We start from the raw sequence: 16,301 nt of genomic DNA on the forward strand, positions 1-16,301 counted from the left end.
ATGTTGCACTGGGTGGTGGTGGCACGGTGAGAGTACTTGGAGAGGGTGCCACCGAAGTGCTTGCTCTGAGAGACGAGATTGAGGGCCATAGCTGAGGTTCGGGTTGGTTGGATGAATGAAGGAATGAATGGAGGTGTTTGGAATGGAAGCGAATGATGGACTGATCGCACTGTGAGAAAAAAAAAAAGAAAAAGAAAAGCGGACTGACGTGATCTGTGCTACACGAATGGATCTACACGTCCATGCAGATACGTACAATGCATTGACTCACACACCACCTGGGATTTGCATAGCTTCCCAGCAATGCACCCTAGGCTACGCGCATTTGCAGTAATTCCCCGGAATGAAGGCAAAGAGAACCGAGGGTTGCACCAGGCAGAGGATGCCCTTGTCCCTTTTGCGTAGACAACCCTGTACCTGCATCTCTTGTGTGATAGTGCTTTTCTCTTTTTTCTTTTTTTCATTTGTTTCATGTATGGTTTCCCGCCTTTTAATTCGCTGCACGGAGATATAGTCCATCAATTGCCTGATTATGTGACGAATGGAGTCCAGATGTTTGGCGCTCGCTGGACAAGCGGCTTGGGCGTACCGGGTGCTCTCCCTTTTTGCCTGCTCCAGTTGTTCATAGTCCTGCTCTATGCTCATCCTGCATATATTAGCAATTATCTCCTGAGCCGGTAATAATAAAAGGAAAACCTATGGCATGAGGGGACGGCTCATCTTTTTTTAACTCTATGGACCAAAAAAGACTAGAATATGCCACTTCCAAAGAGAATTCAGGTCTGGGCGTCAGTTGTCGATGGCCCCGAAGACCGGCAAGGTGCAATATCCATAATATATAAACCCTCCACCTTCCTTCTTGTCCTCTTTACCCCCCCCCGCCCACACAAATCGACCCCTGCCACCACCTCATCCCTCCCGAAGACACCGTTGCGCCTCTTACTCTTACTCCTCTCATCAGTCTCTTCATCTACGACACCTTCCAAACAAACTACGCATCTTCCTTTGAGCCATGACCACCTTTCGTTTCTGGGCTGCATGCCTTGTAGCCGTCGTGGTGCTGATCGAGTCGACCACCGCCCACATGGCTCTTCTCTATCCCATGCCGCGCGGAGGCATCAGAGACAAGAAGCAGTACGATGCCGAAGTCCATGCATTCGTCAATTTCAATAAGCACCGCACCATGCCCTGCAACGGCTACAACAAGATGGGACCTGTCACCAAACTCAAGGCTGGACAAACCCTCAACGTAAGGACATCGATTCCTTCCCTTCACTCTAATCATCGTGCAGTTCACTGTAAGCAACATGGTTTTTTATTCACACACACAAAATGCTGAACAACTCCCTGCATTTTGAAAATAGGTCCGATTCTGGGGTCCAGCACTCAAGGGTAGCAACTTGGACCACCTTCCTGCCAAGCCTACTGGCAGCAAGCAGATCAACCAGGCTCGTCACGGTGGTGGATTCTGCGAGTTCTCTCTCAGTTACGACGGCGGCAAGACCTTCCACAAGATTGGTCAGTACACGAAATCATGCCCTGACTTCTACTATGAGTGGCCCGTCAAGATCCCCGCCAACGTTCCCAGCTGCAACACCCCCGGAAAGTGCCTCTTTGTGTGGTCCTGGACTGCGGTGAACGTCCCACAGTTCTACATCAACTGCGCGGATGTGACGATTGCTGGTGTGAAAGGCGGAAAGCTTCCATCGAAGAGCATTCAGGTTGTTGATATCCCCAACCATAAGCAGAAAGTGACAGCACAAGGCGATGGCTATGACGAGAAGATGGGCAAGGGACCCATCAAGAATGAGGTCAATGACAACATGAGCGGCAAATTCCAGAAGTAAAGTACGATAAAATAAAATAAGCATAGAAAGGAATGTGGCGCGTGGACCGCAGCTCTTCCTTGTGCTCATAGACTTGATAGACATGGGTACACACTCCAATGCTGGAGATGATCCAAATAAAATTTAATTGTTTGGGACACAAATGTTTGCGAGCCTATGTTATTTTTATGGAATACCAAGAAAGTTCAAGGAAAGAGATATGTTTACATCTGGCCAAATATAAACTATTAAAAGAACCCTCGGCACGGCTCTCGCCTATTTCTTAGGGGGTTTACAAGGGATATCGACTAGATAGGCACCCTTGTTGCCCTTGATCAAGACACTAGGCACTTATGCCTTTACTATCCAATGCTTGAGACTGGCCGCCTCCAGGAAGGAAAAAAAAAAAAAAAAAAAAAAAGCCGGGGCCAGGCGTGGACATATAAATGGTGCCGCAAGTCGGCTCCATAGCTCCATGTTCTCTTTCTAATATTAATAACGATACACGCTAAAAGCACTCCCTATCAAATAAAGCACCATCCAGTCTCTTCCATTCTGTTGGAGCGCCATTTACATACCACATATACCTGCATCAAAGTTCCTCGCTCTCATTTTCATTATGAAGTGTGCAGCTGCAGTTCTGGTTCTCGCCTTGCTGGTGAGCTCGACTATGGCACATATGGCCATGCTGTACCCCACACCCCGAGGCGGCTATGGCACCAGACAATACAACGGTCATGTTCACGTAAGACTTCATGCTCACCTCACAGTAGCACAAAGCTTACACGCTGAGCGTTGCGCTCTTGTGTTACCTACTCACATTCCTCTTTCTCATTTAAATGCAGACTTTTATAGGATACAAAGACAGGGTCTGGAGCGCTAGCTTTCCCTGTGGAGGGTTTGGGCCTGGTCCAGTTACGGAGATGAAAGCCGGCCAGGTCATCCCTGTCCGCTTTGCTGCGTCGTCTATGAGTGCCAAGGCCATGCGGACGCAACCCGAACCCGTCAAAGACCGTCACCGGGAGTTTCCGCAAGCCCGACATGGCGGAGGCACTGTAAGGACCAAAAGGAAATGAATTACTGTTCTTGCTCATACTCGGCTGATGGTAGCAACGAATGAAGCTCTGTTTTTTGTGATACGGAGACGAAGGGCTCTGAAGAAAAGGGTTTGTTCACTGACTGATACTCTTGTTGTGTGCTCAATGATCCTTAATGCAGTGCGAGTTTTCGCTCTCGTATGATGGTGGGAAGACGTTTCGTCTGATCGGTCGATATACAAAGTCATGTCCCGATGGTAAGTAAAAAAAAAAAAAAAAAAAAGGAGGGGAGGAAGAGGGAAGGATGCATGCGGCTGCGTTATTAACACGTTTTCTAACTCGTTGCAATTTCTCCACCAGCGTACTACGAATGGCCCGTCAAGATTCCCAGTAACGTACCCTCCTGCACGAAGAAGAACCAATGTCTCTTTGTCTGGTCGTAAGTACTTCTTTCTCTCATCGAAGACCCCCTTTCCTGTTGGACACCAAACACTTAAACGTGCTCTGAAATTGTAGATGGGTCGCGAGTATCCTACCTCAGTATTATCAAAACTGTGCTGATGTATCGATCGAAGGTGTTGACGGGGGCAAGCTGCCATCCAGGAGTATCCAGATGGTAGATTTCCCTGGCCATCCTCAGCGTGTCACTGCACCAGGTGACGGCGCTGGCGAGAACATGGGCAAGGGTCCAAATCCGAGTGAGGTTGAGGCAAACCTACATGACACCTAGAACTAGGCAGGCATGACGGAGGGAGGCGAATGGGGGCGTAATCAGTAGGTTAATCTTAGCCCTATTTTAGGTCGATGGTGGTTGACAATCTACGTCGGCGCTGGGGTATACGCTTGGGGCAGTTCATCCGTGGTGTGTTTATGATGATCATTGCATGGCATCATAACCGTATTTATGTTAAGGAGCCGGTTGGCGACTGCTTGTTGCTAGGACCAGATGGAGTGAATAAAGTCGAGCGCCCGCAATGCTTGAGTAGCGTGTATACAATAGGTTATCGTGATCGATCGTAGCCGCCCATGTTTGCAACGGTCTAGCATTCTTCAGTTAGTCCAACGATCTAGACGGTCGTGCATCAATGACACCATACGCTCGACAGAATATATATACGGCTTTGAAGCGTACGAACTATCTCCATAATGCAAGCAGAACCAAGTAGACATCTCCACAGTTGGTGTCGATAGGTAGTATTGGCGGTAATAGGAGGGGAGAAGGGGGGAAAGTCGTGTTTTTTATATTCTTCTTTAAGCTGCCTGCTGGTTGGTTCAATTCGACGGGAGGACTCAATCGAACTCTTTTACAAAAAGCCAAAAAAAAAAAAAAAAGAGGTGGAGGAGGGTGCCTGGAATGCAATTGGCAAATCAGATGTGGACCTTCTCTTCGCCAAAAAACACGTACAAGGAATAGCCAAATAGTCAACAATCATATAGTCTATGGGTATAAATACATGGTGCTGTAATACTGCCGCTGGGGGGGAAGGGGTCCGTGTACGGGACCCGATCTGGAGCAGGAAGATCCAGCCAGGCTTGAATCCGGTAGGATGGTACTGGCAGTCAACAGCGTGTCTCATCGTTTGCGCTCGATGAGCGTTGCTGAGGAGGATCGTCAGTGTCGGTCATCGGTTGGAGAGATTGGATGTAAAACACTCCGAAGTGTCTTGCTTAGGCCCGGTATGGTCAGAGGCACACCATTCCTATGGCTACGGATGGTCGGCACTTCAAGGAGTAAATGATTTCCCTTCTGCGTTGTTTTGTTTTGTTTTTTTCAATCCCCTCATCATCATCCCCATCCCATCCCTTCCTTCTTCTTCTTCTCCGATCCTCTCTCTTCATCCCTTCCTGACGGTTGACTGAATTCCATACCCACACCAACCCTCTCTTTCACTCACACTCTCACACTCACACTTCCATCTCATCCAAGATGGGCAAAGGATCCCGCTCTGCCGTGGCCACGTCGCCCGTCAGCTTCAAGGCCACGCCGCTCTCTTCACAGCACCATGCAAAGTTCCAGGAGGCACTCAGCGTGAAGGAGCCCAAGGAAAAGCTCTACTGGAAGGGGTTCTCGTCCTCGTCCAAGAACAGGGCCCTCTTCAAGACCTCGTATGATGACATTATGGAAGAGCCTCCATACTTCTACCTCATCACTACCTATCTCTCCTACATCATCCTTTCTTTCTTCGGCCATGTCCGCGACTTTTACGGCTTCCGTTGGAACAAGAAAGCGTACGCGCATCTGATGCCCTCCAACGTAAGTCTGCTTGATCATCTTGCTTGAGCAACCAGTACAGTGTAGTGCTCTTGTTGTATTGTGATTCGACCCTCTGCAACAAACAAAAACTGCAACAACAACTGCGCTGTAGCACCATCATTTTTTTCTCTTGGAATCAGATGAAGAGCACTCTTTCTATTGTTCGCTTCCCCTCTATGCCTGAGAGGGCTGTTGCCCAAGATTCTTATTTTTTCTGTTTATTTGCTCGGCTGTATTTGCGTTGTTTTGTATCGACCTCTAATACTCCTGTCCTTCTTCACTCGTGCGCGCCTTTCTCTTGTTGCATGTAGGGATATGCCGCCCTGACTTCAGATTGGGATTCGTTCTGGACAAGGAACCTGAAGATGCGTATCGAGGATTGCTTTTCTGTGCCAACGACATTGGTCCCTGGCAGAACCATCAACATGTTGGAGCGTGTGACAAACGATTACTGCCGCACCTTTCAATTCACCGGCCGCCTCAAGGAGGCCGTCAATTTATCCTCCTACAATTACTTGGGTTTCGCTCAGTCAACTGGCCCCTGCGCTGACGCCGTTGAGGAGATCGTTCATACCTACGGAACCTCGTCCTGCGGAACCCGTTTGGAGTCTGGATCTCTCGATTTGCACACCAAGACTGAAGAGTTGGTCGCCGAGTTTATGGGCAAGGAGGCTGCTCTCCTAGTTTCGATGGGCTATGCCACCAACAGTACCACCATTGCCGGTCTGGCCTCCAAGGGCTCCCTGATCATCTCTGATGAGCTCAACCATAACTCTCTTGTCTTTGGATCCCGTCTCTCTGGTGCCTACATCCGTGTCTTCAAGCACAACGACACGCAAGATTTGGAGGCCGTCCTCCGCGATGCCATCTCCCAGGGTCAGCCCAGGACTCACCGCCCATGGAAGAATATTCTGTTAATTGTTGAGGGTCTTTACTCGATGGAAGGATCTATTGTCAAGTTGCCCGAGATCATTGAGCTCAAGAAGAAGTACAAGTTCCATCTGTATGTTGATGAGGCGCACTCTGTCGGTGCTATTGGACCCCGCGGACGTGGTGTGTGCGATTACTATGGCGTTGATCCCAAGGAAGTCGATATTCTCATGGGTACCTTCACAAAGTCCTTTGGTGCTGCTGGTGGATACATCTGTGCGTCCAAGGAGATCATCGATCATCTTCGTCTCGTGAACCACTCCTCCGTTTATGGCGAGTCGATGTCACCCATTGTCCTTCAGCAGATCTATACTAGCATGTGGTCCATCATGGGCCGTGACGGCACCAACGCTGGTCAGGAACGTCTGAGCCGATTGGCATGGAACGCGCGCTACCTTGGCAGTAACCTCCGCAAGATGGGCTTTATTATCTATGGCGACCGTGACTCCCCAGTGATCCCTCTGCTTCTGTTCAACCCTGCCAAGATCCCTGCGTTTTCGCGCGAGTGCCGCAAGAGAGATTTGGCGGTCGTCGTTGTCGGTTTCCCAGCAACGTCGATTGTCGCCTCTCGTGCCCGCTTCTGCGTCTCTGCTTCGCATACTAAGGAGGATTTGGACTTTGTCCTGCGTGTTGTCTCTGAGGTCGGTGACATTCTTGGCCTGAAGATGAGCAACCGTCAGGCATTGGAGATGGGCATGGAGGTTTAGACCCGATAGCGTTATCTTATTATTATTATTTTATTTTTATCCATTTTTGCTTTTGCTGTTCTTTGCTTCTTTTCAAGTACGTACAAGTATTCACTCTTAATAACATTCACTCATTCGACATAATAAACCCTTGGTTGTCGCCAACTGTTTACACTTTTAGCTATGACTAAAAATGTGTGTTTTGGTTCGTTTTTTTTTTTTTTTTTTTTTTTTTTGTAAAGATAATGAAAGAGATATAGCAATTACCGGCCCTCCTGGGGCATGCAAAGTCCTGGGCACAAGAAGTGCCTGGACGCTGCACCAGGAATGGGCGCTAAGAAATTGCAAAACCTGGCAAGGTCTTTGCTCTTGACTGCGAAATGACGCTCGAACAAAGCGATAGAGTGGGAGACAAAGCCCAATCACGCGAGGTGAGCAACACGGTGATCCGAGACGTAAATGCCGCACGAAGAAAAAAATTACTGGCTGCAGTCGAAGCCGACTATTTATTGAGGCTCGAGACAACAGTGACTGGTACAGTTGGGTGCTCAATTGGGATGAAGCAGTCTGTGTGTGGGTGGGGTTTGAAAGAAGGAGCAAATTGGATCCTCTAGATAGGGTAGACACTGTGCAGACAGTCACTTTTCACTTTCGGGAAGCGGCCCTTCCCTTTCCTTTCTTCACTTTTCCCAGGTCGGCACAAATGGTACTCCACAAAGCACAATTGCTGCTGGTGTTGAGGAGGGGTAAATCGAGGTTTCTGAATCACAAGGATATGATTATTTGATCGAAAAAATCATTGCGCCTGAGTGTCTAACCTACACCGCATATCGCTCAGACCTTGTCAATTGACGTGAAGGCAAAGAGGGTTGTTTAAAGGAAATCTCCCACAGCCAGAACCTATCGGCATGGCGGTGGTGAGAACGCATCTTGAGTATGCCGGCTCGTTGCAGCTCTGATCGTTGCCACCAAATATGCCGGTACCCTTAACGAGACGCGTCTCATTCCAAACGAATAAATGAAATGAACAACAAACAAACACGACAGTCCCTGCGTGTGTTGACCGACCTGTCTATCATTCTTGCTGCCCCTGCTCTTCCTTCATCCTCATCGGCAGCAGGCACATCCTCTTCCAACCTGTTAAAGTCCCTGGGCGACGGGCCAACTATTCCTCTAAAGCGAACCTCAGCCTTCCTGTCAACGACCACACGCCATGTCTCAACCATCTACTCCACGCACTCCTCGTACTCCTCGCGCTGGCAGGATGTCACAGACGCCTCAGAGGAGCGACAACCTCTCCTCAGACATTCCCTCTTCGCCTGGTCTCCAGTATCCTTCATCACCCGGACTTGGTATCTCTTCGCCATTGCCCTTCGCTACCGCCCCCGGTTTCCAGGTTGTGTACCAACCTGGACAGTATGCGCAAACGCCAATTGGACGCCATATGGGTAATATATTGCTTCTACAAATGCCCTTAGCGTGAAGTTTGGGATTACCGCTAATTAAAAGATACCCCTTTTGTTTTTACAGCTTCTGAAGATGCCTCGTCGCCCATTGGTATGGCGTTACCTTCGTCACCTCCTCCTCGCAGCCACCTGGTATCTTCCAATCTGCGATCTGATATTTCCTATGGTACTCCTCGCGAAGGACGTGGGTAAGGGGGAATCCTGTGAGAAAGACGTTGTCGTGACCGATAATCCATCATTTCGCGCATTCTAATGTCTCGACACTTTACTCTTGTGCATGCAATAGCGGCATGCCAGAGACTCCCAGGAGACGTCGTAACGATGTCGTGAGTAGCCCTCAGGTTGCGCGCCATCTTGCTAGCAGAGCAGACCCCATCAGCGAGCTCCCCTCGACACCGTTCCCTCCATCGCAAGATTATGATCCAAGCCAGGTGGTGAAGGTTGTGTGGGGCACAGCGGTCGAAATCAATGAAGTCATCAGGATCTTCAAGGAATTTCTGGAGCACTTCAAGCAGAAGTACAGGATCGTCAAGGAGAATCCGGATGTTCAGACTATCACCGAGAGCGAAAACAGACCATTTTACCCTCAGCTCCTTGACCAGGCAAGTGCTTACAACAGAACCAAGGAGCAGACGTATGCGTTTTTATTTCCAGGAATCAGCGGTCCTAACGCAGCGCTTCAACCACAACCTATTTTTTTCTTTTTTAATAGATGGCTCGCACCAACACGCGCCAGCTCAACCTCGACTGCCAAAATCTTCTTGCGTACAGGCCCGCAATCAAGCTGCACAGTTTGCTGATTGATTATCCTGCTGAGGTTCTGCCACTCCTGGATTTCACGCTGAACGAGTACTTTGACGAAAAGCATCCCGAAGTTGACCTTGGGGGCGACAGTTTGATGGTATGTGCTCTGCTGCATCATGGATAAGGACATGGACGGCAGGAACAGGCTATGACTGCAGGACTAAGCATGGTGAACTTGTTCTGCTGTTTTAGATCCGTCCATTCGGCCTCGGAAAGACTGTCAATACTCGTGATCTTGGGCCGGAGGACATTGATCGTCTCGTCACTGTCAAGGGTCTTATGCTGCGTGCATCCAGTGTCATTCCGAATGTGAAGAAAGGTAGCTTGTGCTCGATTATGCCTGAGCGACTTTATCAACCTTTTTCCGAATTTTTAATTGCGCTCGACTCTTACTAAACAGCGTGCTTTGTCTTTCTATACTCTAGCCTTCTTCCAGTGTCTTGTTTGCGACCAGACTGTCACATCGGAGGCCGATCGCGGTCGTATTACTGAACCCACCAAATGCCCTCGTCAGGAGTGTGGAGCCCTGAACTCGATGTCCTTGATCCATAACCGGGGAGAATATGCTGACAAGCAAGTCTGCCGCATGCAGGAGATGCCAGGTAAGGAATAAAAGCAATTGTTGGTTCGTCAATTTATGCTGTCATTGGATCTACCAACTACTGACTATTCCCACTTTTTTTTTTTTTTTTTTTTTTTTTTTCAGAGTCTATTCCCGACGGACAGACACCTCAGAGTATCTCTCTGGTAGTCCATGACGACTTGGTGGATGTGTGCAAGCCCGGTGACCGCCTGGAAATTACTGCCGTATTCAGAGGAGTGCCAGTCAGAGTCAACCCTAGGCAGCGCACAATTAAGGCACTTTACAGGACGTACTTGGACGTTGTTCACATCAAAAAGACGGACAAGAGGAGATTGGCGATCGATGATGACATTGGAAGCCAGAATGGAAAGAAGCCAACATATCAGGGCGGTGATGAAATTGACGTTCAGAGCGAGGACATGATCGCCAAGATTCAAGAAGTCTCTAAAATGCCCGATTTGTACGAAACCTTGGCTCGGTCGGTCGCTCCCAGCATTTTCGAGCACGATGACATCAAGAAAGGAGTTCTGCTGCAGATGTTCGGAGGCACGAATAAGACATTCCAGAAGGCAGGATCACCACGTTACAGAGGTGATATCAACGTGCTCTTAGTCGGAGATCCAGGAACGTCAAAGTCGCAGTTCCTCACCTACGTTCACAAGATTGCGCCTCGTGGAGTGTACACATCCGGAAAGGGGTCTTCAGCCGTGGGTCTTACTGCATATGTCACCAGGGATCCGGATACTCGTCAGCTAGTCCTTGAGAGTGGTGCGTTGGTTCTCAGTGATGGAGGCATCTGCTGTATTGATGAGTTTGACAAGATGTCCGATGCAACGCGGTCGGTGCTGCACGAAGTCATGGAACAGCAGACGGTCTCTGTGGCCAAGGCAGGAATTATCACGACATTGAACGCCAGAACATCACTGCTGGCCGCTGCCAACCCCATTCACTCCCAGTACAACCACAGGTTGCCCATGGTTGATAACATTGATCTCCCACCTACTCTCATTTCCAGGTGAGTCTTTTTGTTTCGCAGCAGGCCTGGCGATTGTTCATCCGCAAGCATTGCAAGCTCACAAAACTCGTTGCTGTTTTCCAATCTAGGTTCGATTTGCTCTACTTGGTTTTGGATATTGTCAACGAACAAAGCGACAGACGTTTGGCACGCCATATCTTGTCCCTGTACCTCGAGGATGCACCCGAAACTGGAGGCACACATATCATTCCCATCGATATGTTAACCTCCTATATCAGCTACGCGCGTAACCACTGCCATCCAGTCTTGAGTGAGGATGCTGGCTCGACTCTTATCCAGTGCTATTTGGATCTTAGAAAATTGGGTGGCGGTAAGCAGATTACAGCCACGACACGACAGCTTGAGTCTATGATCCGTTTGTCAGAGGCGCGCGCCAAGCTGCGTCTTTCACCAATGGTTGAAAAAGAGGATGTTGAGGAGGCGTCGAGATTGATCCGTGAAGGTCTGAAGGAGTCGGCAATGGACCCTCGTACAGGACTGCTTGACATGGACTTGTTGACGACAGGCCAGGGCTCGTACGATCGTGGCCATCTCGAGGACATGCGCAAGGAGCTGCTAAACCTGTTGAACGCGACGGACAAGGTGTCGCTCCGCTGGGCGGATGTTTTGGCAGATTTCAATGCTCAGAGCACAGTGGTACGTGTAACAGGAATGTGCCACGTTTATTATTATTTTTTTGTATATGTCACTGTGTTCCTTTCTAGCGCGTTGTCTTTAACATATCTTTGCCTTAACTGCTCTGCTATACTATGTTCTTTTCTTTGCAGGTTGTGTCAGAGGATCAGTTCTCGAGGGTACTTTCGGAACTGGAACAGCAGCAGTATATCAAGGTCAGCGGCAAGCGCGGTATGCGTGTCATCAAGAAGCTGATGATCGGACAGGAACGCGAGTAGGGACAGGACAAGTGATTTTCAGATATCACTGCGAGCGTTGTAGACCAAGTAACAAAACAAAAATAATAATGCTTTTCTACATATTTCGGCGGGACTCAACACGCGATAAATGATTAATACCTTCCAGAACACGTCACTCTGGCCGTAATGCCTCCTTTCTTGCTTCAAATCGCCATCGACCCGCACCTTACTCTTCCTTTTCAGACTCTCTCTCTTTTTCTCAGCAAACTCCTCTCCTTGGTTTCCTATCTTCACCTACTCTTAATAAACGAATGGACAGACTGCTCAGTGGCGCCAATTGGGGCAGGAAAACGAACAATGACCATGACTCGATTCCGTAAGTGCTGACAACCCTCACTACCTGGGTTATCTCTTATTCGTTTTATTGTGCCTCGAGACGAATGTCAAGGACAACATTCAGGAATACCTTGGAATGTCCTGGAGTACCCTGGAACACCCTGGGATTCGCAGGGATACTCGGATGCGAACCTGCAGGAACCAGGAGGAATGTGGCCCAGCACATCCCCCGCCAAGCCTGCGCTCTCATTTCAAATGACTTGAAGGGACGATGGCAGAGTCTACTTTTAAGGTTTTCTTATCCAATAGAGGTCAAGCTTGGCGGGGGAAGCACACAAAGGAATGACGGATGGCATGCAATGAAAGGGCGCGTATATGTTACTATCAGACTGGACCAGGATGAACGATTCTCTACCGATGGGTGGCCATGACCCTGTAGAGGCACAGCAGGACGTTTTTCGACACAGCAGTTAGTGTGTTCTCGTGGTGGTTGCCGTTTTGAGCCTGCTGACTGCAGGCGGGCTTGCCACTGCCAAGAAACCAGCAAACCAGGACAACAAGTAGACTGATAGTGACCTCTTCCAACCTGATTTCGATCTTGGCATTGTAGAAGACGGAAGCAAATCGAGTCTCTGTTTATGGAGCTGCCACAGCTACGAGTAACTCCCAACGATGACAGTCGTTTTCAATTGACACTTCAACTTGCCAACAATCCAGAATCGCCACTCTCACCTTCTTCGTCCATGAACAGCAACCATCATTCACCAGGGCATAACGACTCAACATCAAGCGCAAGGCCTTCAACAGCAACATTAACCATCTATCTGCCGCCAGGATTTCCTGAGGACGAGCCCAGGCTCACTATTCAGCCAACAGTCCGACACCTTTGGGTTAATGGGGCGACAACACCCTGTACAGTGACCGGACATGAACGACTGATGCCTGGCGGCTGGTCCACTCATGCGAACCTAGGCAGGATTGTCAAGGAGATTGTCGCCAATATTCAGAGGACAGGCGTTCTTGTAGGCGGTGGAAGCAGCGACGACGTAACGACTATGAACAACCATAATACCCACAATGGCGGCAACACCAACGCCAACCCAGCTTATGAAGAGTACTCACATAAACCACCACCGCCCATTCCAGGAATCCGATCCAAGAGCCTTGGTCAGTTTGGTAATCATTCTTCAACATCTTATTCGAATGTAAACGGCTCTCACTATCACCATACGGGTCAAGGAGGAGCATCGTCGTCTGGTGGTTACATGAGTTCTTCAAGTTCAGGAGAAGATACATCGGGCCACCATGCTCAGGCCCGGTCGAATAACGTCACTAATTCAGGTGTTTATGGGACGACCCTATCACCGGAGGCACGCCTTGTCATGGAGCTCTCGGCGGAACAAATCGATGAACTGTTGGAAAGTCCTATTGCGTTCGAGCACTTTTTCGATCAGTTGGAGGTCGTTGTTAACAGCCGGACACTCAAGCGGGAGTGGTGGCATGGGAATGATAATGTCGCTCGTAAGTGCAGCAGAATTATTATTTTTTTTCAGCCGCTGGGGCCTCTCAGTTGCGGTGCTCACTTGTAACCTGGCACTGACAGTTGCTATCTCAATGCGGTGTCGTAGGTCGCACGTTGATGCTGGAGTCAGAAATGGCGGAACTTCAAAAGAGCACAGCGGAGGGCCACGAAATAGCGAAGCAGCTTCAAAAGACATTGGAGGAGAGGCTTCAACAACAACAAGACGCACTTTGGGTAGGTCTGCAGTTCCTTCTTTCGAACAGGCAGTGCCTTTTTTTATTTTTTTTTATTCTATTTTTTATGATTTTAATTGACTCTGCTTCTTGTATTCACTTCGATGTAGCGATTCAAACCAGAGACGCTTCAGTCAAAACTACGGGCAGCAGCAGCAGAGTCGGACGAACTGTCGGAATCTGTGTCAGAATCATTTTGGGAGGGCAAGTTGGACCAGGAGAGCTTCATCCGACAGTATCGGGACCTGAAGAAGGTGTATCACCTGAGGATGATGAAGAATGAGAGAATCGAGTCCATCCTTCGAAGCCATCCTTCTAGCACGGGTACTGGATCTGGGCAAGATGGGCCAGGATCAACAGCAAACCCTGGATCTGCGGCAGGAGCGGGTTCAAGTGTAGGGATGAGAGGCGACGGAGGAGGGATAGGAGCCGGATCAGGGACGGGATCAGGAGGGGCTGGAGGGTCATCTGGATCAGCGGGAGCCGCGAGTGATCCCTGGGTGATGCTCTGATCACGTCAACTGCTCCGAGAGTAAAATAAAATAAAGACAAAAAGATAAACCTTCTGTTTGATCCTTTTGGTAGAGGGGACAGTTGGGGGGAGGATTGTCCTCATCTGACGCGCTTGAAGGGGGGGGGAAGACCTTTTGCTTTTCCGTTTGTAGATAACTTGCATTGGATTCGTTGCTGCTGCTTCTTACCCTGGGAATGGATCTGATCAGTAGCTATATCTAGACCACGCTGTCAAGGGACCGACCGTATGCCTCTCAATCAGGAGCGTCCGTTGCCGCCCATGAATCGCTCAAGTAATCTGTACCGACCAGACCTTAACTCAAAGCCGCGTGTTTGAGGTGCATGAATGGGGGGGGGTTTTTTTTTTCGCCGAGAGACGTTAATGACCCGAATGAGGGAGGGCGACACAGAACATGTCTTGTGGAGGATAATAACAAAGAGAGGGGTGGGGAGAGAGAGAGAGAGAGAGAGAGAGAGAGAGAGAGAGAGAGAAGGGAATGGTGGGCTTTTGTTGCCTGTACTCTCCCCTCCTCCCCTCCTCCCCTCTCCCCCGAGGGATAGAATGAATGGGAGAGAGAGACGGTCTGCGCCGAAAGGGGGCCTTTTCTTTCAAGAACCACAAAGAGTTCCTTCAAACGGTGCAAACAAAACGTGGAGGCGGCGTCATCCAGTGGGGACACGAATCCCTATGGACGACAGCTATGATTTCAGCGTTTACGTCCAGTGTCGATCGAGGACGCGCGTCTTTGAAAGAGATGTGGTGGTACATAGACTGCGGGACGGGCGTGCCCGCTTTGGGTTCACGGTGATTGGATGGAGCGGGTAAACTTACCGTCGCACTTGCCTGCACAAACACAGCAAAATGGAATATAAAATAAGGGTCTATTCTTTTTAACGGTCCCTCTCAATATATTAACAGGACACTGGTGGAAAAGTGGGCGTGGTCGAGCGGCTAGGACGCGTTTCTGCGGATGGGTCTATGTGAACCCATCCATTGGGACTGTTGCACGAGGTTAGTGGAGAATGTGTGTGTGTGTTGGGAACCAATCGTGCGCTGTTAGGCGCATGCCGCTGCGCAGGCGGCTAACGTCACCTTGAAGCGGATGGATGGGGGAGATAGCCAGACATGCCCAATCAGTCCATCGGGAGGCGTGGGGGGAGGGCGCTAGGGACGTCCTCGATCGCGTCGGACTCCCTATGGGGCAGCAGGACCAAACCGAGACAGCGAGCGAGGAGAGCACGCCCCTCAATGGGGACGCAGGAAGCAGGAAGAAAGATCGAGCCATGGGTTTACGCCATCGGGGGAAATGCCAAGACATTGCAGGTTCTTCCAGAGAGAGAGAGAGAGAGAGAGAGAGAGAGAGAGAGAGAGAGAGAGAGAGAGTATGTGTTGGAAAAGGTGCGGTCGAGTATGCGGTCTGCATCAGACGGGCGTAATAATAAAAAGGGCCCCCTCCCTCCCCTCCCCTCCTCTCCTCTCCCGCTATCCTCTTCTGCTCCCACACCGTTTGCCGCCAACCCTCCTCCTCTCCCTCTGCTTCTTCTTTTTACAGCACAGCACCAACAGCAGCAACAGCAGCAACGACTTACCGCAACCATGGCTGACCATGGCTATCCCCAGGACGTCAAGGTCAACATGATCGACGACCACGACCACGACCACAACCGCGCCCCGCCCCCTCCCTTCTCCGCCACCGCTGACAGCGAGGCCGCGGTCCCTCTGCTCCCCACCAACGAAAAGAGCAACCACCCCGAGACTCCCGATCTCCCTGCCCGCAGACGAGGCCCCTTCGGTTGCTTCCGTTCTCATGGTCGCTGCACTAGCGAGCAGTGTGCACAGCGCAAGGCCAGGGCTCGCAAATGCTTCCGACGTCTCATGGCCGCCGCCCTCCTTGTCTGGGTCTACCTTGCCTTCTTCGGCAGCGACGAGGACAGCGACAAGTGGGACTCGTCGTGGGATGGGAGACAGATCGAGCCGCTCAGGCCCTCTTCTGCAGTGGAGAACCAAATGGCCTCGGTCTTCAACCCCGCCGAGGAGATGGTCGGCAGCGACTGCACTCGCGAACTCGTCCCATGGGACGGACCCTCCGTGATCAAAACCAGCCACAAGAACATCCATTTGAACTTTGGAAAGGGCAATCTCATGTCCAACGTTGTTGTCCGCTCCGGCGAAGTCGAGATCCCATCCTTCTTTATCCATGCCAAAGTAACCAAGACTCAC

General features: G+C 50.1%; 5 protein-coding genes across 5 annotated transcripts; all 5 read left to right on the forward strand.

Moving 5' to 3' along the window:
* The first annotated feature begins 677 nt into the window (after window positions 1–677).
* On the forward strand, window positions 678–2,002 carry BC939DRAFT_439744 (uncharacterized protein). The gene is made up of 2 exons (XM_051553995.1): window positions 678–1,249; window positions 1,365–2,002. Exons 1-2 carry the CDS (start codon window positions 1,013–1,015, stop codon window positions 1,845–1,847), a joined length of 720 nt encoding a protein of 239 aa, XP_051415959.1. The 5' UTR covers window positions 678–1,012; the 3' UTR covers window positions 1,848–2,002.
* Window positions 2,003–2,874: 872 nt separating this feature from the next.
* Window positions 2,875–3,769, forward strand: BC939DRAFT_301265 (uncharacterized protein). The gene is made up of 3 exons (XM_051551382.1): window positions 2,875–3,120; window positions 3,224–3,302; window positions 3,380–3,769. Exons 1-3 carry the CDS (start codon window positions 3,039–3,041, stop codon window positions 3,591–3,593), a joined length of 375 nt encoding a protein of 124 aa, XP_051415960.1. The 5' UTR covers window positions 2,875–3,038; the 3' UTR covers window positions 3,594–3,769.
* An 852-nt stretch (window positions 3,770–4,621) lies between these two features.
* On the forward strand, window positions 4,622–6,969 carry BC939DRAFT_439749 (pyridoxal phosphate-dependent transferase). Its single transcript, XM_051553996.1, has 2 exons — window positions 4,622–5,117; window positions 5,429–6,969. The coding sequence occupies exons 1-2, from the start codon at window positions 4,791–4,793 to the stop codon at window positions 6,752–6,754; spliced, it is 1,653 nt and encodes a 550-aa protein (XP_051415961.1). The 5' UTR covers window positions 4,622–4,790; the 3' UTR covers window positions 6,755–6,969.
* An 828-nt stretch (window positions 6,970–7,797) lies between these two features.
* On the forward strand, window positions 7,798–11,622 carry BC939DRAFT_439751 (MCM2/3/5 family-domain-containing protein). The gene is made up of 9 exons (XM_051553997.1): window positions 7,798–8,181; window positions 8,264–8,387; window positions 8,486–8,801; window positions 8,912–9,100; window positions 9,196–9,322; window positions 9,429–9,605; window positions 9,710–10,601; window positions 10,691–11,258; window positions 11,390–11,622. The coding sequence occupies exons 1-9, from the start codon at window positions 7,947–7,949 to the stop codon at window positions 11,513–11,515; spliced, it is 2,754 nt and encodes a 917-aa protein (XP_051415962.1). The 5' UTR covers window positions 7,798–7,946; the 3' UTR covers window positions 11,516–11,622.
* A 793-nt stretch (window positions 11,623–12,415) lies between these two features.
* BC939DRAFT_301349 (uncharacterized protein) lies at window positions 12,416–14,133 on the forward strand. Its single transcript, XM_051551383.1, has 3 exons — window positions 12,416–13,333; window positions 13,441–13,568; window positions 13,678–14,133. Exons 1-3 carry the CDS (start codon window positions 12,451–12,453, stop codon window positions 14,077–14,079), a joined length of 1,413 nt encoding a protein of 470 aa, XP_051415963.1. The 5' UTR covers window positions 12,416–12,450; the 3' UTR covers window positions 14,080–14,133.
* Window positions 14,134–16,301: the final 2,168 nt, after the last annotated feature.

The sequence above is a fragment of the Gamsiella multidivaricata genome (assembly GCF_025024155.1).
Source record: "Gamsiella multidivaricata strain RSA 2152 chromosome Unknown BC939scaffold_8, whole genome shotgun sequence".
NCBI classification, from domain to species: Eukaryota; Fungi; Mortierellomycota; class Mortierellomycetes; order Mortierellales; family Mortierellaceae; genus Gamsiella; species Gamsiella multidivaricata.